At 36.5% G+C, this 23,919-nt stretch overlaps 1 protein-coding gene across 4 annotated transcripts in view; it reads right to left on the bottom strand.

Moving 5' to 3' along the window:
* Window positions 1-23,919, bottom strand: part of WWOX (WW domain containing oxidoreductase) — a 498,626-nt gene that overhangs the window by 404,880 nt on the left and 69,827 nt on the right. Inside the window, exon 6 of one of the 4 annotated variants that reach the window (XM_071567156.1) lies at window positions 22,794-23,378. The exons of the other annotated variants lie outside the window; for them this stretch is intronic. Coding sequence (XP_071423257.1) covers window positions 23,280-23,378 — 99 coding nt within the window. The 3' untranslated portion in view covers window positions 22,794-23,279. Of the gene's footprint in view, window positions 1-22,793; window positions 23,379-23,919 lie in introns of those variants that run through there. 4 annotated transcript variants of the gene reach the window in all.

Here is a 23,919-nt window from a genome sequence, read left to right as displayed (position 1 = left end):
ATTCTCCAAATCGAAAGTGCATCATTGCTTTCTCCTTTTCTTTTATCTGCTCTTGTATTTTCAGAAATGACTGTCAAAGGAATCAGAAGGTGTATCTCCATATCAGTAACTTCCAGCACTTTCTTGCATGCACCAGGCTACTTCCCACAGCATTCCTCAATTGTTCCTGAACTGTAAATATAAACACGACACCCATCACCTTCCTTACATCATACACAAATATCAGGGGTGAACTCAGCATTATCCAGCTGGCAAGGAGTTCCCACCAGCACTGGAAACTACATGTCAAACTTGTTCTGTAATGTCATTAACACAAAGAATTTGGGTTGTAGGGATAGGAAGGAAGTACTAATTAAAGGCTGTGCCCTTATCTAAACACATACTTGTACACAAAGGAAAAAGAAATCCTATGAAGAAGAATTTTATAAAAGATTCCTGGTCTTTACCAGCCCCAGACTGCCCTTTTTTAAGCACCAGCCCCAGTGCCACTGACAAAAAGGGACAGCTCATCCACTGCAATGGGTTTGCAGCATTTGCAATGCAATCAGGAGCTCGCCCAGGTCTGCAGGGGACAGCCTGAACATTTCACACACACTAATGTTTGAAAGTTCTCGGTAACTCAGGAGAAATCCACAAGAAAATTTCATCATTCACATTTTAAATAATATAAAAGATGTAGAATGTGATTGATTTCACACTAGAGAGAGTTGAAATTATAGTTATGGGATAGGCTTTTTCATGTGCTGTGAGGTCAAGTAATAGTAAATAATTAATGAATTATGAAACAAGTTTTCCATAAGGCAACACATAAATTCTACTCAATAAGATCTAAAAGTGTAGTTACACCAAAAAGCCATATAATATATCACAAAATGAAGAAAATGCATGATGCTGGGGAATAAAGGGGAAGGGGGGAGGGGGGCGTGCCATTATATTGGAATAACTGTTACTCTTATGGAATATAAATAACATCTTTTCATACATACACATCATTTTCATAACTTCTACATCTCATAATCTACAAGAAAAAGAAAACAAAGTATTTTCAACACTTTTTGTTGTTCCTTTTTGTAGCAAATCTGTTTCATGTCTCCAGCAGTCAGAGAAGTTCCCATGCATCAGAGTAGAACTATGAAGTAGATCATAATCTGGACAAATCCATAGGGCTCCTTCTCTGATCTTACTGCTGATTTTGTTCTGGCAAAAATCAATGGATTGCTGATCCATACTCCCTCTTCACCAGTATTAAATTCACATTCTGCAACGCTAAGGCTGTCTCTTAGAATTTAGTAGAGTGCACAATATGATATTGTAGCAATCTTGGTTAGACCTCTGTGGGTAATTGACATACAAATAGTCCCCTGAGCGGTGAGCAAGAAGTCAAAATAGAAACTCCCCCAAACCACTGAAACATACCTTTTGCCTTGGTACCATAAAATTAGCTGAAAATTTGACTCAATCAAAATATAAAGGCTCTCCATTTTTAATTCTCCAGAAATTAAAAAGGAAAGTTAATTTTTGATGAAGCAAGATAGTTTTATACTTTTATAATCATGCATCACTTTCATAGTTTCTATAATCATTTTGTACCATCTAATGCCAAAAGCAGTCAGAACTGTGCAGTTTTTCATAAGAAGCTCCTGGCTCCTATGCTGTGCACCACAAACTATGTTGATTAGTTTAGAGAATCCTGTCATCCTTGCATTATTTTTAGGTAAAATTTTCATAGCCATGATGCACCTTACAAAACATTTCCAGAAATGGCCGAGTTACACAATGGCTGTGAACTTTGGAGTTAGATTCTTTTTCGCATGTACTTGTAGCTCGAAAAGCCCATGACCACTAACAACTTCTGTTTGTAACTACACGGCTGACAAATTTAAAGGAAAATAGCCCTCTTCTCCCCTCCCACAACACCATTCAGTACAATTTTTTAGTCTTTTACTTCATTCTGTCCTCTCCAAACTAGACAGCAAATTTGACCAGTTAAAGAACACTGAATTGCACGAGGTACCACAGATCATTTCAAGGCATGACTCACAAATTCTCTCAGGCCCATGTGAAAGGATATGCCAAGAAAATAAGGCAGACAAGGTTTATATTTATAAGACTTTGATTAAGTAGGCAATTCTAGGAAGACAGAGGCAAGCTAAAAAAAAAATTAAAAGGCTCCAAAAGTACTGAATTTTGCTTAAAAAAAATCACCAGCATCTGTCTAGTCAACTAAAAATACATGATCATTTCATAAATGAATGTATCGAGCAATGAAAAATGCCATCAATGAAGTAGATGAGGCAATGAGCATATTTAAGCCAACCATTTACATGCCTTTTAACACTTGTAAACATTTGGTTTCAATTTAGTTTTTCAAATGCCTCATGCTATGGTGCTGGACCTATCCAAAAAAATATGAAAATAAAAACAGATGAGACAAAAACCTGAGTTTCTTCTCAGAACTCCATAAAGATCTATATAATAATTTTCTAAAGGTGCTTGTTCCTGAAGGATGACTATCCACCTAAAAAAAAAAAAAAAAAGAAAAAAAACATTTTGCCAAGTAACTTCTAGCATTGGGAAAGTACATGGTACAGTTACAGATCTGGCTCCTAATTTCCTAATCTCCATCCACTAATTTATCAAGCGTAAGCAAATACCTACTTGCATTTTTAAGGGTAAACACCTTGTCATACCTGAACCCTGTAAAGTTTTGAAAGGTTCCCATTAAGACTGACAGCAACCAGAGCACACTGAAAAATTCATCTTGCCTTTCAAAAAGAACATTTTTTCAGTTAAGAAGTTAAACTACTTGGTTTAAATAAGTAAATATATTTAAGATTTAAATATTGTGTCATAAGCAGCAGAGAGATGACAGCCAAAGGAAAGGACTGAATGGAATCCCTTTCAGCAGAGCATTTCCCATTTCAGTTTGCTGATGTTTCTTTCCAAGCTACAATGTTGTTCTGAAGGTGCCATAAGCTGCAGGACCCTGTGCTGACCAGACCACATGAAAACACTTCAGCTTGGGCTCCAAAGCTAGAAATGGTAATTCATCATCCTGTCAAAATAATGATATTCATTCATAACTACCATCCAATCTCCTCCACACCTGGCTGAGTCTCCAGTGCAGCCAGTGAAACACACTAATTACACCCTTCCTCTGCCTGTCCTCTGGACACTGCACCTCACTGTATTTGAAAAGGGTAATGATATAGAACTAAAAACTGGGCAACCACCCTTACACTTGACAGAAGAATAGACAGGCCACAGAACCCAGACACGTTTGGTGCCACAGTCAGTCCGCCAGATGCCAAGTGCACCTCTTTGAGTGTCTTGCATTAAGACTCTTGCACAAAGCCTTTTAGTCATCTTGCCAGTGCAAAATTAATTTAAATCATAGAATGATTTGGGTTGGAAGGGACCTTAAAGATCATGTCTTTACAAGCCTCTTGCCATTGGCAGGGATACCTTCCACTATACCAGGTTGTTGAAAGTTCCATCCAACCTGACTTTAACATATCCAGGGATGGGGCATCCACAGCTTCTCTGGACAACCCGTGCCAGTGCCTCACCACTCTCACAGGAGAGAATGTAGCAGGCCACTGATGATCTCAGCCAAAGCACTGAGCTTGTATCCATGGCCCTCATCAACAGTACAGCATCAAACTATGATCTAAACTCCTGTGTGGTAACTAACATATTTCACCCTTGTTGTGTCCTAGTAACACTGGACAGTTGCAATCAGGCAGCAAAAAGGTTCTCCTCTGAAATGACCCATCTGCAGCCAAGCCATTAATTAAATAGTAATTTTGAATGGATTCCTGAATTTCAAAGCATTAAAACCAGACTTACAAAATAATTTCTCAAGGTTACATGGCAGACTAGAGACAGAATCTAACCACAATAGATGTTAAAATCTTCATGGCATCAGCCTTCATGAATGTCCCTCTTAATGAGGTACAGTAAAAGAGAAAATTTAGAGCTGACCTTTAAGGAATATTCTTGTTATGTTTTTTAGCCATTATGATTATAAGGAAACACTGTTTTTTCTGAATGAGTATACTGTACCTTTAATGGTTCATTTGTAGTTCAGAATAAAATCTGAACTATTTGTTGTTCATTGTTGTTATATTCTGTTCCAAGGTTCATAATTTGAAAATTGACTTTGGGGACTTTTTGCTTGGTCTATTAAAATGATTCATGTTGCATTCAACATAAATTGTGCATACACAGAGGAGGTTTAGCACACGTATTCACAGTATAATAACTAAAGTGAATTTTGTACAAGCTGCAGTTTGTGGCAAGGATGCAGTATCATTTGTCTTAATTTTTCTTCAGCATTACATTAGGCTCGTGCATTTACATTTTCAGGTATGGCTAAACACTTTAAAACTTTCTTTTTACAGCATGAGTAAAGAGAGAATCAAATCTACATGTTTATATGATGTAACAAAGTAATGCCTTTTTACTGTCTAAAGTACACATGGATTTACTTTCCATTTATGCTCCTGCACAAAGGCAAATGCAAAGTGCATGAAATATTCACCACCTATGAATCACAGAGTGTTCCTATTAAAAAAATGATCATGTACCGTTTTACCTTTCAAACCATGATATGGTAACAGCCACGGTGTCTAAACAGTTTTGTCACTCAAAACTACCAAAGTAATATATACAGTAAGGAATGAGAGCATTTATAGTGTTTTATATGACTTTAGGACAATCTAGTGGCAACTAACTAAATCATTAAGAGCTGAGGTGTGATTTCAGATACAAGGTTCAGAAATATTTGTTTTGTAAAATCTAAGTAGATTTGCCAGGGCAGTGTGAATCACACTAAATACCAAGGTGAAATTAATATTGTCATCAGTTACAGAAACTTCTTTCAGTCTCAGAAAAACTCATTTGTTGTTCGTATTTATTTAACAACTAATTTATTATTTTTAACATGGAAATTTTCTAGGAGATATTTCAACTTTCAGCTCTACTGAGTGTCATTTTTCACTATGGTTATACTCTGGTCTTCACTTCTGCAATGCAAGTTTCTGCTCACACAGATTTTTACTATAAAAGTGCTAATGCTTGAGGCTAAAAAGCACTCAGAAAATCTTATCTACGGACAAATTGTGTGGACAGACAGTCTGGAGAAACAGGTTTTCTGTACAAAAAACTTGCATCTTATAAGAAGAGACTGACCTGAATATCCAGGAACTGATCAATCCCTAGAAGTTAATGTTAGATGGATATCAACAACACCACAAAAGAAAACCTTAAAAGCAAACAACTTTATTTATATAGAGCCCAATAATCCAGAATGGATTTTGCACAAAAACAGATAAGGAGCCATTATGCACTTAATATTCCATTACGGAGGAGCCAAGTTCATGTAGGAAGTTTAGCCAACCCATTATTTTGTCTTCAGAGTACAGAGAAAATAAACTTTTCCTTTTTTCTTTGTTTTTGATGATTAAGGCAGTCCAGATTTATTTAATGACATGTAATATAGACTTCTCTAAAGTTTAACATAATCTGAGAAGCACTTAAAATTGCCATGTATATACACTGAACCTCTTCTGACCATCACCGCAGGCCAAGGTGAACTCAACCCTCAGGAGAACCATAAACTTTCATGCCCAAAGAGCAACAGTTTCTTGCCATTCCACATGGTTACAAAGGTAGTTACATAAATGCTCACCTCAAAAGTGTTTTCAAACATTAATTAGTTCCTGTGACAGGACCTCTGCCATCTAAATATTTAATTTTCTAAGGGGAGATCAGTGCATAAGACTGATTCCACCACCCTGCCACAAAATGAGCCTGACATCCACTGTAGAAGAGACAGTAACTCCCACACATACCACATTACAGTAAGAGCCAAATTTTCAGCAGATGACTGCTCCTTTTTCTTTATTCTAAGTAAACAACCTCCCCTCAAATTACCAAATTTTTCTCATTCTTCTATTAGTATGACGGAAAAGTACATAAGTATCAGAAGTCTGCCAAACTAATTCAACACCCCCCGTTAGGTTTCACTGACCAACGCCAAGGATCAGCATCTCCTGTGAGAAGCCCAAGAAGAACCACTTAAATACCACGGGTTTGCTTGTTCCCTTATACACATTCATGTCTTACTGTGTTTGCATTTCTGTCAATACACCATAAGAACAACTCTAGAATGAAAGTCACCTTTTTCCACTACAACATTCTCCCCCATGTCACTCTCTGGCCACAGACACACGACCAGGAAGGCAATCCTGGAGCACATCGTGCCATGGCCCCACGTACAACAAGCAGACTGTGCTTCTCAGGCGTGAAAAATGTGCGGGCTGTGCGATGAAAAACAGAGCTGGGCCAGGCTGAGATACGTCACCCAAATCCACCCAAGGGTAATTTTGCAAACACCGTGGCAGGGGACACTTATTTTTTGGAGCTTACAACTTTTTGGGACTGGGACTTTGCAACAGGCCAGCGTGTTTACACATCCAAGATTTGAAAAAAGGCAGTCTGACACTGGAACAACAGGGAAAGAGTTCACATGTTATCAGATAGTTTATAGCTACGTGGTATATCAGCCCTTCACAGACAGGGCTTAAGACGGATAATCCCAGCAGATCACGTCCCATACACTACTCTAAGACCATTTGCAGCTAAAAGAAAGTAAATATATAAATAAATTCAAATCTCTTGTTTCACAATATTTGTTTCACTTTGATCAAGCAGAATTTTCCCATAAACTTCTTTAATAACTACCATTTTAAGCAGTGAGACCGATATTGTGAAGGACTGAGTGATGAACAACTAGAGAAACAGTACCTTTTTTGAAGACACAAAAATGAGAAGTACAAAGAAATACATGGCACAGAAAATAGGAGCCAAAACACTTCTTTCCCTAGTTTTTTATAGAGTAATACTCAAATTGTAGGACTTGCAATTTATTCTTACTAGCTTTGCTATCATAAGGAGCATCAGTTTCCCATCATATTTTGAAATTACATAAATGCTTATCAATGTCTTGGAAATAAAGATCTTTATTGATTATATTAATTAAAATTCTACAAATTCAAGTTAAAAGTTCAATGCAGAAAATGAAGAACAGAAATCCACGTAGAAGCACTTAATTCCAAAATGTATTCAGAATCACAGAGATGCAGAAACTGTATGTGTTAAATCATATGGGGTAAAAAAAAAAATCTATATTTTAATCTTTTTGGGCGGAAACAAATTATCTTATTTACTACATGAATGGTTTCCTCAATTTGACGCCAATCTTTGGAGGCAACTTCAACCTGTCTGAATTAAACAGTCTGCAAAAGAAAAGACTAGATCATTTATATTATAGAATACTGTTAAAAAATAAAATTGAAAGATTACTTTACCATACATCGAAAATAAGAACATGCACATCACTCCAGCTTACAAAAATCTAATTTTATTTTTTCTGTTCTGAGAGAAGTTTGATAAGTAGGAGACATGTTTATCTCTACACATATATATGTATGTGTATGTATAAATTACCCCCAAATGGACAGTACCTAAAAAAAGAAGAAATTCACAAAATTGTTTTGTATCTGTGCCCTGTGATTATAAATGTAATAAAAATACTGTAATAATCTTTGGTATTTAACCTTTTTATCTGCAATAATTGCACTATATAAATACAATAATTTTTTTATTTCATTCTATACCTTTTAGTAAGTCTTGGCTTATGCTTTCTAGAGAAGTCACATTTCTTGATACATACAAGCACATTGAAAAACAATCAAAATCATAATAAATTTAAATTATATAGCAAATACATGATAGTGGCCAGATGAAAATACCTCAGACAGACAAACATTTCCTAACATCTCCTTCTCAGAAACATAGGCAGAGCAGATGAATAGCTTTAGTCAAACTTGCATTGTCCACTCATGTAATTTTACAGGTCACTGCTATACAGATTTTACTAAGTGATGGCCTAATTATACAATACACAGTAATATTTCTTCAGAGATGTAAGTCTAACATGTATCACGTTGTTTACTTTAGTATACATGACCTCCTGCACTGAGTGCTTACACAAGCAGCTCTCATGTACCAAAAATAAATTTGACAGAATAGACAAAATCATCCGCATTCACAGAAACCCATGGTCTGCTTCTCTACGTGGTGTAAATCCATTTCAAAAGGCTTAGTAGCCCCACAGAAATTCTGAACAAGAAATATTTTCCTGATGTGACAGAGAGCAGAAGAACAAACTCAGCGTGAAAATAGCTCAGGCTGAGGAAAAGAAGGAGAAGCAGAAGAAGAAGAAGGAGAAAAAGAAATCATCTTAAGTTAGGGCTGTGATCTCTGTTTAACAGATGGGAAAACTAAGGCTTACAGAGCCACATCCCCAGATGAAGTCCTATATCAATTCCATGGCAAAGCTGGAATGCCCATTCCTTGTGCTAAATGGCCATCCACAGTCCCTTAGAGAGACATCCACCCAACTGCCTGGGATGCAAAGGTGTTCAGCAGCCACAGAGAGGTGCAGGCCATACCCAATGGGACACAGAGAACGGGCCACATTCATTGCTGGCATAACTCAAAGGCCTTGCAGCAGTGCTGAATTGAGGCCAGTATTTCAGGACATGTGCTATGTCATACTAACCAAATATAATTTCTGCTCATTTGAAAAATGAGTCTACTCAACTTGTTGCTCAGATGTCTGCATAGCTCTCTAACCAAAATGGGTTACAAAAAAGGACTTTTTAAGGTCCCTTCCAACACAAATCATTCTATGATTCTACAGTCATAAGTACAATAAAAACATTTTATGACCTACATAATCCAAAGCATCTCTTATTATTGGTAAAATATTTTAAAGCGAATAATAGTAACAGTAATAATAATAATAATAGTAATACTAATAATAATGAACATATGTTAAATTACTGTGGCAAAGACTGCATGAGAAAGTAAGAAAACACTGTGTTATCCTCACCAAAGCCAAAAATAAAAGCTGTCTGAGTATCTTGAGCATAAACAGGTAACCCAAACACAGCTAAATCTTGGATATCATGCAACTGTTACTATCCCATATGCTAGCAAGAGAATGTCATATTAAATTAACATCTATTGCTCCTCTACTGACATGTTACTTTACATAGAATGACTGAATTTATGTCAAAATTGAAACCATAGTGATACATTCAACTATCAGCAGAGCAACACTGATCAGTGCACAAATAAGTAAACCTGAGGAAAATCTTGAGAAAATGCTGCTGGCATTTCAGTTTTGCAGAAAAACTATTCTGAGTATTTTAAAACAGGTGAATTACTACTGAGAACAAGATAAACATGGATGTAACTGTACTTATAGCAAAAGGTACTTGTGGGCTTAACACACTGTATGGACCTGCAGCCACTCAGGTTTATGACCATCATGAAATAGCTCACTGCTCCTTGAAGCAAAAGTTTCTACACAAGTGGTAAGAAAGGGAAACAGCCAGGAAAGAATGGTTGAAGGATGCATAAATGCTACACGTGCATATATATGAAAATATGGAGAGACTTTTCAAGAAGATACTGTGGGAAAAGAATCGTCACTGCAACTTCATTCTTGGGTCACTCTTTCACTCTTTCTCCTTCAACTTATCTGCAATGCAACTGAAGGAAATGTGAGCTGTGTTGTATCCAAGTACAATGTCCAGAAATTTACATCCTCACAATGCACTTGATTGAGTCAAGGATTGTTTCTTCCAAAAAAAACTTTCTTTTCAGAACTATCAGTGAATGCTTATACTAAAGAACACACCTGAACCGTTCAAAAACCTTCTGTTCCAAGTGGGTGGTTCTTGGATACACAAAAGCCTATCATAAGCAGTCACTTTGACTGGAGTCCCATGGAAAACACCAGGTGACAAAAGCCCCTTACAGCAATCTGCAAGAAGGAGAAATAAATTAATCAAACTGCCAAACGAAGAAGGCTGGGTTTGACCTCCTTCTGATCTCATTACTTCTCTATTACCCTTTTGAAAAACATCCTCTTACAAAGATCACTAATTGAAGATTATGTGGAGGGGAATTGCACCTCTCCATCACCGTGGTAACTTTGACTCATTTGTCATTCTAATAATTCACTTCTTTTCTTTTCTGAACAGAGACATTAATAGACTATCATCAGTTAAAAAGGCAATTTTTCCATTTAATTGCACTCATTAAATACTGCACTAGAACAATTGGAAAAGCAATACTCTCAATATTTAATCATACAATAGCAATAATGAAACATTACTTCAAAACAAACGTAGCAACATGTCAGATGACATAAAAATGCTTGTTTTAACTTCTGCAGCCTCAGTGTATTTTCTGCTAAGGATATTTGAACCTTTTTTCCTTACTTTTTTGACATTTGGGTATACGAGTGGTCTAACAGCATTGACTACAGCTATGGACTGGAAAGAAAACACTGGAAAAAGTGCTCCATAATTACCTCATCTCTCTTGCCACTGAACCACGACAATAGAAAGGATTTCATAAACCAAAACAGCGAGTCAGTGTATTTGTGGGAAATATTGAACAAGACTGGATTTGCACACTATTTTACTGGAACAAATTGTATCACTTAGAAATGTAATTGAAGATAAAAAGGTTAATCATGCTGGTAGAGAGACTGCAATGGGCACAGTCATCAGGTGTTTATTATTCTGGGATATCTTATTTTCCATCTCCTACAGAAATCCTACATCTGTCTTCAGTGTAAGTGCATTCCCATTATAGAAAGTTCACTATAGTTTAACTACTACCTTAACATAGTGGGAGCTATAATAAAACCTTTGTGTTGAGGAGATGTGCAGAAAACTTAGAAGTGCCTGTTTCAATTTCAGATGTCACAATACACAACAGCTGTCAAGAAATGTTTCTGGTTTTACTGCAATTCTATCTATAAGTGTAAATACACAAAGCCCAGTCAACCAGTCAGGCAAACTTCACTGGGACTATTCATGTCAATAGATGCCACTTTATCAGCTGCTTTCTATCTAACTTCCCTATAGCGTCAAATTATTTAAATATTTCATTTAGGATTTGATGAGCACAGCAGTCAGTGTTGGTGAGTGATGTCCAAGAGTGCTCTGTCATTCTAGATTATGGCTTTTAAAACTGAGCAGGTTACAATTTTTAGAAGGCAAACAGACAGATATACTAGAAAGTCATTTGGTTTGAGCTACACAGTTGCAGAAGAGCCATTTCTCTCAATTGTTGCATATATTGAGTAATATCATCACTTTATGAATATTCCAGCTCACAACAATCAGACCATCTGGTAGACACCACACTCTGCTAGTTCAGTGGAAGTGAGGGATAATCCATAAAAGGAAAGAACAGAAGTTTTATGTTGGCTACCTTTGCCAGGAAAAGATGCGACAAGTGTAGCATCTCCTTAATCAATTATTTATTCAACACTTGCATGTGAGCAACCTTATTGATTCCAGTGAGACTAAGTGCCAGACCAATATGAAAGAAAATGACAGCAGGACAGGAAGTCAAGAAGCATCATGCAAGGCCAGGTCAGAAAGGCTAAGATGCATAAGACAGTGGCACATTCAATTTAGGAAAAATTGCAATTTAGTTTTATTCCTCTAACTACAAACCATAATATCATAAAGTTTTCAATTACAAATCTCTATGTGCAACATTTTACAGTCAAGGAACAGTCCCTGAATGACTATAGTACATGAATTAAATATACAATGATACCAAGGATCTTATTTATACATAGTTTTTATTATAGTTATTTATGTTGTTATAACCTACACAACTTGTAACTTGTTATATAAATTCTAACTTACGTTATATTTACCCATTACTCTCTTTAAATAGAATTTCGCAGTCCTTTAAAATCATACATAACTACTGTTAAAACAGCAGTTGTGGTCCAGATTGGGAGTTGATGGGCATCCCACAAGCCCCTGTTGCAAGGAAAAGACAATTGTGAAGAGCAGGTAACAGGACAGGTGGGCTAAACACATACCCCATAATTCTGCCATTCTCACATGCTCCATCATTTACAATGTTCAAGAGACAAACTGTAAGATGCTTTCATGGATTCTGTGATAGAACATGCCTGAAAAAATTCACTTTTCTTTCACCCTGAAATTCCTCTAGCCAGCCAGTTAAACAACAGTAAGCAACAAAAGAAATATTCTAACAGAGTAAATTAGTAAAGCAACATGAGAAGTTTAAAGGGTTCACATGACCCACACATGAGGACCAAAAACATTTGCAAACCCTCCTGATTGTGAAAAAAAATCTACCTGATGTGAGACAAAAGCAGAGAGCAAACCTAGAGGAGGCTACCCAGACACACCTCAGAATTTCACAGAGAGAAGTGAGTTTAATCAGTGTTCTCCTCAGAGTGACAAGGTAGGGTTTTCAAACCTTTACTCCTCAGTAGTTATACAAATGAGTGATACATAATGACTGTACAGTAAAAAAAAAGAACAGCGTCTTTTGGAGGGATGCAGTCAAAAAGAATAATTTGCAGAAAATTAAAGTCTAATAAAATATCATAGTTTGATACTTAAAGTGGAAGTAAAGAATCCCCCATAAAGCCAGAAAATAGCATTGTTCTGATTTGGAAAGGAAAGCAGTGCTCATTTTGATTCCAGTTCAGATGTAAAATTCCCTGCAAATGTAACACTCCAACACGTGCCTTTTCCTCCAGAACATGTTCCTGCACAAATTCCAGCTGTGAGGGTGCAATCAGGCCTTTAGAGGGGTACAGAGATAAGGAAGGAATGTCTCTCCTTGCACATGTGATTGCCAGATTCCTGTGTAACCAGCTTCTGCCTAATTCTCAGAGTGAGAACATGCTGTATGTCAAGGCAATCTTGTGGTTAAAAGAATGTAATCTGTTGCACTCCATTGTCTAAACAGGGTTGAAAATGGTTTTCTGACCCACACCCTCATCCTCCATGTATTTTTATATATATCAGAAGCAAAACTGGTTCTTCAAGCAGTATTCCAATACCTGCTGTCCAGCCCATGCCAAGTCCAGTTACTACAAATACCCAGTATCAAAACAAGAACAAAATGATTCCCAGCAATGCAGTGCAGCATTATAAAACCTTCTTCACTTACATGTCTTTATTACTAATGATACAGCAGTAACCTTTCATCTTGAATGAACTCAACTTACTTATCCATACTGATGCCTTGTTTGGCATTCAGATATGAAAATTTCAAGGAAAAAAAACCATTACTGAGATATATGCTGTATCAATCATTCCATCTTCATTCTCAGATGTTCCTTTTTAGAAACCATCAGATGGCAATAAAAATGCCCTGTGTTGTCAGACCTACACATTTTCACCCCAAGCAAGTAAAATCAAGACATAAAAGGAGTGACAGTCATCATGCTCTTTATCCTCAGAAAGTACTCAGTGACAAAAACAGAAAGCACAAATGGACTATATTCTTTGTCCACCCATTCCAACATGCGTCAGATTTTTTTACCCCAATATATGTCTGCAAAGCTCCATTGGGAAAGCAAAGCTATAAACAGAGGAGTCTAAGTCTACTGGTGCATATTAAAGTCTTTAAGTGGGTGCAGCATCCAGCTCTGAAAGTACCCAAACTGCTAATTGCTGAAGACCAGAAGGATATACCAAGGGAAAAAATCATTCTGTGCCTATTCTGTTATTCTCCCTCTTTAGCCATCTGCCACTGACCATCATTTGAGGCAGGACACAGGACCTGATTAATTTTCAATTGGACTTAAATGCTGTACTTAGATTTTTCAATACTAAAATCTCAAATCTTAAAAAACAGATTAAGTGGCTTTATACCAGCCATTATAAGACTTTAATAGTTTAGTTTCAATCACCTTCAGTTTTGCATAAGAAGCCCAGAGAAATGGAGTCAATATACCTGTATGCACATAACATGATTTATTGTCTTCTCACAGGAGACATCAAGTGTAACCTTAGGCTGATGCTTTATTGATTCAATATCTATCATGTAAAGGATATAAAATTGGTTTCCTGCTTTTAAGACCAGTAGTCCACAAATGTAAAAACTTCCTTTCCAGAACCTAAACTGCATATTGTAGTCACAGTGTGAGCAATGACAGCTACTAGGGTCAAGTATTTTTAACTTAGAAATCAAAATCCTGATCAAAGCATGCAGAAATAGTTTTGGCAGAGACATTTCACCCATTTAGAGAAACTTAAGAAAAAAATGAAAGTCAAGTCTACTCTTCACAACTCAGTTATCATTGTGAATATGGCACATGACATATACCTAATGCATTTACAAAATATTTCTCATTTATCTAGTTACTTGCTTCAAAATATTTCAACACCCAAAGAAATCCAGGCAGAACATCTGAACAAGAACAGCCTGTGCACATCAGGCATTTTGAAGGTAACAAAGTCATAGCAGAGATGAATGAAATAACTTCATCAAAAGCTAAATCAGCAACACATAGCGGAATAAAATCTGCCTCCAAGAGGCCATAAATCCTGCCCCAATTCCTGTCTTCTCATCCTTCTTTATGTTTATTTGGCTAGAAGGGAGGAAAAAAAATTAAAACCTAATTTTTCAGGAGGACTAGTAGCAAACCTCAATACCAGCAGAAAAAAATAGGGTAATTTATAGAGTTGAAAGAAAATGCAAACTAGGTCAGTTATGCTATAAACTAAGTGAATGCTACTTTGTGCAAAAAGGAGATCATATAATTTTTTAAAAAATAAATAAAGCACAACTCACCTTTTAAAGCATTGGTTTAAAAACAAACTAGGGGGGAAAAATACAAGGCCTTGCATGTTACAACTGATAAGACCAAAAACAAGTCACCTGTGGTCATGGACACCCACCCCTCAGCCCTGCTGGTGTTCTTACAGGCAGGAAATAACGCAAGGAAGGAAAAAATTAACTATATTATAGGAAGAATAAGCACAGCAGGCAAAGAACATGTACACTGTGCAAAGACCAAACCACACTTGTCAGTCTCTTTAGTACCACAGAACTAATAGGAAAGCAAGAATGCTACTTATACTTCTTTAGCCTCTCCCATAAAAGTACATTTAGCTGCTTTACAAACATTTACTGTCAAAACATTCACTGAAATTAAAATGATCAATTAAGTGTAGCAAAACAAGTAATTCAAGTAACTATATAATTCAGCAAAAAACATAAAGCCTGAAATACTCCAAACTTTCAGTACTCATTAACTCTCAATTTGCATGCCTGGAGTAGGCTGTTCACTGCAACTACACAGCCTGTACTAAGGCCTAACTAGACTGTCCAAAAGAGGCCATCCTTTACTCAATTTACAATTATAGAAACAAAATATACCAATATAACAATATATAACAATATATAACAATACTAAACAATGTCATCTCATAAGATGCTAATTCCCAGTAATTCTAAATAAACTGCTAAGGGAATGCAGCTTTTTTTACAAATGAGACCTAAGAGGTCACTTAAGGTCACAACCTCATTTAGTGACAGAAACAAGAGTTAAAATTCTGGAAATCCTGGTTTCCAGTCCTATATTCAGCTTGTACACAAGCTTATTTTACCTTGGATTTTACAACATAGGCAAATACATTTATCACGTGGAAGAACACAAAAGCAAGTTCAGTGTTCAGACGAACTGTATTGAGCTGATAACAAATAAATCAATTTTGAGGTTTTTAGCTCCTTTATCAATAGCACTCTTACAGATTGAGAATTTTCTAACAAGAAGCTTTGACTGCTGACTATACAATTTCAACTTCTTTTTTTTTAAGTGTGTGCCAGATTATGCTTACGGGTATAAAAACAGGATAAATTCACTTCCTCTGGATTTACACTTCTATCGCTAAAATCCGTTTCTAAAGTCAATAAAACAAGTTTAATGAAAAATAAAATTTAAAAGTTACAATAAAAAGAAATGATTTTCCCATAAAAGTGTGGTGATACATGTCAAAGTACTACAACAGAGACTACAGACAGAAGTATTATTCTGAAATCATAGGGCCTAACTAGAATAATATTCTGTTAAAAACAAGTTACCATATCAGAATTTATCCCTGCTATGAAGCTAGAAATATCAAAGTTACTTTTTACTGGAAACTTCTTTTTCTTATCCCAGATCACTAATGACATGTTTGGCTCTCAGTCTTCAGCATCCTGTGCAAGTGTCCCTGCTACCTCCTGCCATGGCCCCTTTTCTCTGCGGTCCAGGAGATCCATCCACACTCCTGAAGTCTGGCCCTTCTGTCCTTACCTGAGCTATATCACAGGTATACCCAAATCTTCGTTTGTGAAGCCGAGCCACACACACACACAAACACACACACCTGTATTGAGCCCTGTCTTCTAATTCGTCCTTTGACCTCTGCTGAAAACCTCATCTCCACTCCTGTCGCTGTCCCTACGTCCTGCTGCTCCTACCTGGATAACCTGAGTCACCCTCTTGCTTTTTCTAGGACTGTTCAGGCAACTCATCATCACCACCCTGCTCAGAGACACTTCAAGGCAGAGCCCTTGTGCCCTTGGCTTCAGGCTCACCCTCCCTGCCCTTGCTGTGCCCCAGCAGTAGCACAGGTACATCTTCCAAACATTAACATAACACACCAGCAATGCTGCTCTTTCTCAGAAAAACCTTCTATGGGGCGAAGTGTTCTTTTCCGGCTATGGTATTCTTTCACTGTTTTTCAAGAATTCCCAGTTCTTCTAAGAAGTCAGATTTCTGATATAATTCATTCTATCATCCCAACATGAAATAAAAACACATCTTCATTTCCATCCACACTGAGACCAATTCAAATTTATTAAGGCTTCCTTGATATTCAGTGATGTCTTATAAGCACTAAATCATCATGAGAGCTACATAAGCAAGAGGCTGCAATCCTAAAAAAAAAACCAAAACCCAATCAAACAAGAAGCCCTCTGAGGAGAATACCTCTCCTACATAGCACAAAGCTTTGCAGAGTTCCCCCGCCTTGTACATCTACTGCTCCTTCTTCCCTCTTTGGGTGATCAATCACATCTGGCAACAAGTGGAAATACAAACACGTTCTGATCTCTGGGCTTTGGGGATGGCTTGAAAACCTGACGAGTCCTTCTCTCATGCAAAAGCAAAAATGAATACAATGAGAAGGAGCTTCAGCTTTGTGAGCTTTTAAGATCCTCCTTCTGAGTACCAGCCTTAACTTGTCCTCGGACTCCTTACATGCTATCACTATATAATACGCTTTGCAACAAGCAAGAGACAAGGACTATCCCCACATTTAAAGACAAATCACAGGCAGAGGTGTATGTTTATTTGCTATACAACAGCCTACTAAGTCAAGTTCTGGAATGCTTTCTTTGATTTTCTCAGGAAATGTGCCATACATATTTCTTCTTCTCACACTGAACACTTTAATAAAAAATTTTGAAATTTCATTTATAAAGAATATATGAAATGTAAGGCCAAAGTGTTTATTTTCTCACAGTGTAATTGTCACCAAAGGAACCTGAGAGATGTTTACATTTGTTGAGGGTGTGAGGGTTCAGTCTAGTTGGTGGTTAAAAACAAAAAGAACAGCAATAGAGGAGTTTGTGTTTTCATAATTTGGGCACAGACAGTGGATAGTTCCACCTGTCAATCCTGACATTTGGGGAAACTTTAAGCCTTGTAAACCAGGTTGAACTAGTTCTGAATAAAAATGTGGGCAAAGTCAATCACTTACTCCGTGTCACACATCCCTAAGCCTACTTAGCTGAAACTGAATAACTTTGCATAGCCTATGTGCCTGTTCCAGGCCTGATTCTGATTCCCCTGCCAATGCATCATAAGCAGTTTACATAAGAATACTTGAAGGAGGACAGAGGACATCCAGAGACACCAATTCCATGGTACACAACACTCACTTTAGTAGAATTTCAGGTGCTCCAATGACTTTTTGATAAATCAGCAACACAAGGACATTACTATTGAAGAGTACTTAATACAGTACTTACTCCCCTCCAGTATAAAAATCTGTATTTAAGCTTCTCTGTGAGAAGGCTCAGAGTATTGGACACATTTCAGATTTTTTTGTACTTAAGAGCACAATCATTTCACACCTTCACTGCAAGAAAGCTGCATTAGTTCCTGTTGTATTTTAGAACTTAGAAGCTATTTTAAAGGACATTTTCATCACACCAGAATCAGTCACAAGTGTTCAAAAGCCTTTTAAGCATGACACTTTTTGAAAATTGCTAATAGATTTTGTGCTTTATGGTATAATTAACACAGGATGTAAAATTGCTAAAATATCAGAAAGAGGCAGACAGATATATTTTAAGTAGCTCAGGAGGCAGCCCAGCAAAGCTTTTGATCCATCAAAAGATCAAACTGATGCTGAGAGCATCCTTGAGTTTACGCAATTGTTAATCGAAGGCACGAGCTATTCTACAAATGCAATCTAGATAGTAGGTAATGACTCTGATTTGGAGTGAAAGGGCATTGAGAACTCTACACTAGATGAAAGTGAAAGCTCTCAGAAAACGTACCTAGAAAAGAAAAAAAATAAAAATTTAATACTTGGCAGCCTTAGTTCCAATCTGATCTGCCATAACTAAACTGAGACTGAAAACAGAACATTTTAACTCATTAATATATCAAACAGAAACCTTGTCTTTGCTTATTTTTTTCACACAGGATATTAAGAAGAAAGCCATCCAAACTGATTCTGGAGTTTAATGAATGGCAAAAAGACAGGGCTGGTCAAATTTTAATGTTTGACCATGCAAACTGTATTGAATCTGATAATGTTCATGAGAGGTCTACTGAGGGACTTGCATCCTGTATGAATTATACCCAAGGCTCTTAAATTCATTTGAATGCATTAATTCCTAACCTAAATCACAGAAAAGTAATAGACTGTTATTGTACTTTCCAACGTATACTATAGCACAATGCACAAACTGAAGAGTAGTTCATTTATATCATGTAGATTCATTAAAAATGAAATCCCCTCCTAAGTTTGTGTGTGTTGATTTTTGAATCGCAAACATTCATATTTCCCATGTGTAGGAAAGGAATAATTTTATACTTAGGTGTATTCAAGGCTTTGAACTTGATATACATGTAATATAAGAGAAGGAAAATAAAAGTATAATGAAAGATTCTCTATTTCATGTGTTAGAAAACAATATGTTTTCCTCATTAAACCCTCAGATATAAATTCTATAAAGCATGAAATTACCTTTGAGGCCTTACTGAAATAACCAGTTCACAAATAAATGATCCATGCAGGAAGAAAAGCAAAGACTAAAATAATATGAGAAAGTTATATTTTTATATAAGCAGTCAAAAAAAAAAAGAAAAGAAAAAACACCAAAGAACCACTATTAGTATAGAATTACACAGTACAAATTCTACTTGAACAGGTAGCCCTGAACAATTAAATTGAGCCACACTCTGAGACAGGCATTAGAGGTTATGAGGAATTAACTCTCACAAGAAAAGGAGATTCATGCATTGACATCTTGCTGTCAAACTACAGAGAATGGAGAGAAGTCCAGACCTGAGGCCTTAGTGAACCTATAGGAAAATGGAGAATAACTAACATTTATTCCATATGCTACACTGAAGATAAATAGGTGTTCAGGGGTTTGGTTTTTTCTTATAGTATCTTTCAAATCATTTTACCAGGGCCATGAGCAAAACCAGATTAATTTTAGAGATATCGAAACTTAGGGACAGAAATACAAAACTACTGCATTAAATTCCTCTGGTTTTCAAGGGATAAAGTGCAGGCTCACTGAGGACAGAAACATAAACAAGAACCCATGCCCTTAATATCTTTGAATCTAATTTTTTAAGAAGAAATACAGGCAAAAGATAAGAAAATGTTTAGCATTTGAACATATAAACAGCAAGACCTCTTTGCAGTATGAAACAGAACGAGGGAGGGGAAGGGCTGAGGTAGAAAAACATGACCAGAGAAGAGGAGGAGAACACAAAGGTTGGAGCTCCAGATGAGCTGGCACAAGGGACAAAATCCTGAAAGCAACCAGAATTCAGGCTGATCACATCCTCAGGGACAGAGCTGCTTCTGGTTCTGCTCCTTGCTTCCTGCTGTGCCAGCTTCAGCCTCTGGCTGACCCCGCCATTCAGCATCTTTCCCCCAAAAACATGTGCTTGGGAAAGGCTACACTGCAGGTCCCTGGGGAGCCTCTCATGTGCAGCTTTGAGTCCATGGAGCATTATAGAAGAGAAGTCATTATGCCTCACTCAATTAAAAGAAGGGGCTGCAAGCATAATTGCCTCTATTTTTTAGAGCTGCAGGGTATCATCCACACAAAGCAATGGTGATTCTTCAGGTAATCGAGTGCCAAAGCTTTTAAGTCAAACCCAGCACTATTTACCTCCCCTACAATAACAACTACTCTGGAGCAAGACTGGATTGGAATTTCTGTTTGAAAGTTTAAAAACAAAACAAAACTAAAACAGGGGATTATGCACTGAAAAATTTATCAGACAGCACTCAAAATTCCATTACCACTCTGAAAATTCAGTGCCTAACCTTTGTATTCACTATGTACTCAGCCTACTGCCAAGTGCAGTAGCAAATATAAATCACATTTTGGATTTAAAACATTAGAAGTGGAGAAACTACCAATTCTTTATTTAATTTGTATGTCTTTGGTAGAAAGGCAAACTAGTATTCCTGAAAATTTACCCAATAAAAATAATACTGACTCCTATTTCTTTTCAGAAATACTGGAAGATAAGATATATAATGTCAGGAGGACTGGAAATTTTCAGACTGAATTACCAGTCTCTAAGAACAAGCACCTATATATTGAACACAGTGGCAAACTCCCAAACAGGCTGGTGCTATTAGATGTGCCTTTTAAACTTTGCACAGATACTTCCAATAAAACCAGCTACAAGCCAACTCCAGTCATAAAGACAGAAATTTAAGTGAGCACATATTAGCAGCCCACAGTGGGCAAATGTTCAAACACATTAAAGTTTTAATATAATTATAATTGTTGAACATGTTCAACCAATTAACCACAAATATTCTGTTTATCTGAGATGCTGCCAAAAATTGTGAGCTGCAGTCAAAATAACGTGATACTGTCGTCCTTCTGCAAAGAATAGCATTAAATCAAAAGCAAAAAACATATGGAACAAGCCAAAGCAAATATCTTATCTGATATTTTATAAATCATCAAATACCATATTTTAAAGATTTTACTCATACAAACTGCCACATATATTTATTTGATAAATTCACATTTTAAAAGTTCATATCACCTACTAAAATCAAGGGCTTCAGAATAACTTTCAGTGCATGTTTTTTTTTGTCCAGTCCTTAGACAGCAAGATTCCACAATGCACAAACAAAATGCAGATATCTGGGAAACACCAGTTAAAAGCTGTCATGCCTTTAGGGTTAAGCACAGAATTATTTGGTTGCCTGCTTTTCTGCCTCAACTGCACAAATACAAAACTATTTTCAACAACCAGATGAGCTCCATCTTAGGAGGAAAAAACAAACCACTACAATTTGTCTTTAAGAAAGAATTATTAAACCCCCCTGCTGTACAACTCCTATTTAGACAATTTGCAATGCTGAAAAAGCACTTTTTTCAATGGTGTCCCCTAAATAATTAAGCTGTTCCTTTTACCATACTTCCTATATTACAGAAGTCATTTTCCTACAATAAATCAATAACTCATTCCTTATGTCAGTCATTTTTCTCCATTTAACTGAACAGACTTAAGCCCAACACTGAAAGTTAGATTACCTTTGAATTATGCATGTAATTTAAAATTCAAAGTCCTACAATAAGGAGCCTTTTAAAGTGACCACTCTATGGCCTCTTCATGCAGACAACCCCTTCAGACCTTCCCCACAGGTTGAAGCAGAACAGCAACTCAGAAGCAGTTAAAAACATGACAGGAAACAGCCATCGCAGACCAGCACCAACGCTTTCCTTTATTTACAGAACTAAAAAGCCAAGCAACGTGTGACAATTCCAATAACATCCCCAACACCCTCCATTCGTTCAGATTAAGTCATAGTTGCATCCAATGGTATCATCTAATCATACAGTTTAAGCAGCTTCCAGTAACCTTCTTTTGCAGATGCTACCAATTAAAAATTTAGTCCCACCATTAAAATATTTGAAACTCCTCTTATTTCTTAATAATTCAATAAAAACTAAGAACAAAGAAAATTAAATACTAAAATATCAGTTTCTCCACATTTTAATGAGCATATAATAGAGTATCTTAACATCAGCATGTAGTTTAGTCACAGGTTAAGGGAAACACTGGTACATTTTACATTCCTTTATAGCATAAAATGTGCTCTTATTAGAAATAAATCACTGACAAGAGAGTAACAGATATAGACAAGAAAAAAGATAATACATGGGATATGCACTAATAAAAATGTTCATACTTTATGCAAATTGTAAAAAATTTGATAATATGAAGGAAAACAAATTTCTAGAGGCAATCTGCAAGCAGCGCAAGGCTGGGCAGCCTGTATCAATTAATTAACTGTCCTGTCTCAAAAGAGCAAAACAATCTAATCTATCCTTCTATATTAAAGGTATGGATTTGTTCACATTGCTTTGTCATCTGTTAGCTGTCTAGGAATCTAAAGCACAAGTTGTTGTGACATTTGTATTTTCCAAAAGTAATAACCATCATTTCACTATCTCAGCTATGCTTCATTTTAAGGTTTTCTTACAAAACCTTCATAGGCTGTTTTCCTGCCTCCGAAACTACACCAGTAACTAACACAGCTGGACAGTCCCTCTGGTCATGCACTACTTAGAGTCGGCAGAGGGCAAATTTTTGGTTTCAAAAACCTTTTATTTTAGTTTTTTTAAGCTTTTATTTTTACTGAGCTTTATTTTATTGTTAGGTTTGAGTTCTCACTCTGTGCCCTGAAATCAGCATTCTAGAGAAGCACTTTGTGCAAGATCTCTGATCTGGGGATATGTACAGAATCACAATTATTTTTCACATAGCACACCCTTACAATCAGTCACTGATTTCTAAGATGATACAACTGAAAAAAAAATGCAAAAAGGCATGTTTTTAAATGCAGAAATTCTCATCTTTCAGCCTTAGCATCATCCCACCAGACTCTAAACCTCAGCATTACCTGAAGCAATTAGAAGAAACCAACGTGGCAAAGCAGTGTTAGGTAATGCTTTATCTTCAGCATTCTGGAAGCTCAGCAAGACTTCCACTCAAAGCTGCTCTCCACTCCATTTCGGCTCAGCACCCCGAATCTGTTCTTTACCAGCTGCTGATGTTCCTTGTATTAAACTGAGAATTTGTGAGAAAAGCAAAACTTCCCACTGTGTGTCAGCTTCGCACGAGAGCACTCGAGCCTGAGTCGTGATACTCCTCGCATGCATTTCTGTAAATATTTTTCATTTCAGGTAAATATAGCAGTGGGTTGATAGATCAAGTACTAATTACAATGTTACAACAATTTCTGATTTAGAAGCAAAATGAAAACATCATAGAATTCTGTTCAGATATCATTATTTACAGCAATGTTTTACTGAAGGGAGCATATATTAGTTTCTGAACTTATCAGTAAACTGCTTAACTTTGATTTTACATAAGGAAATGTAAAGGAAACCATCATGGCAGGTTAGAATGAATCAGTTAGCTTTGGGATAGATCTATTTTTGACGGGGCATTCCTTGATACAAAACCCATGCACCTGCACTACTATCTCAAATCAACCAACTTATGAAAAAATAAGATTAAACAAAAATTTAACTATTGTTGGCTGAATTATAAACAAGTTATAGGGTCTATTCTTTATACAGCAGGACTGTAATTCTCCTACATGTAGATTTTTCATGAGATCAAAATATTATTTAGCTTTAAATCAAAAGATCTGTTATTTTAGGAAAATCTAACAATACTCGAAAGTAAAATTCCTCATC

The sequence above is a fragment of the Pithys albifrons genome, chromosome 12 (assembly GCF_047495875.1).
Source record: "Pithys albifrons albifrons isolate INPA30051 chromosome 12, PitAlb_v1, whole genome shotgun sequence".
Lineage (NCBI taxonomy): Eukaryota > Metazoa > Chordata > Aves > Passeriformes > Thamnophilidae > Pithys > Pithys albifrons.
The sequence above is the reverse complement of the archived record's forward strand: the minus strand, read 5'-3'. Positions and strand labels throughout refer to the sequence as shown.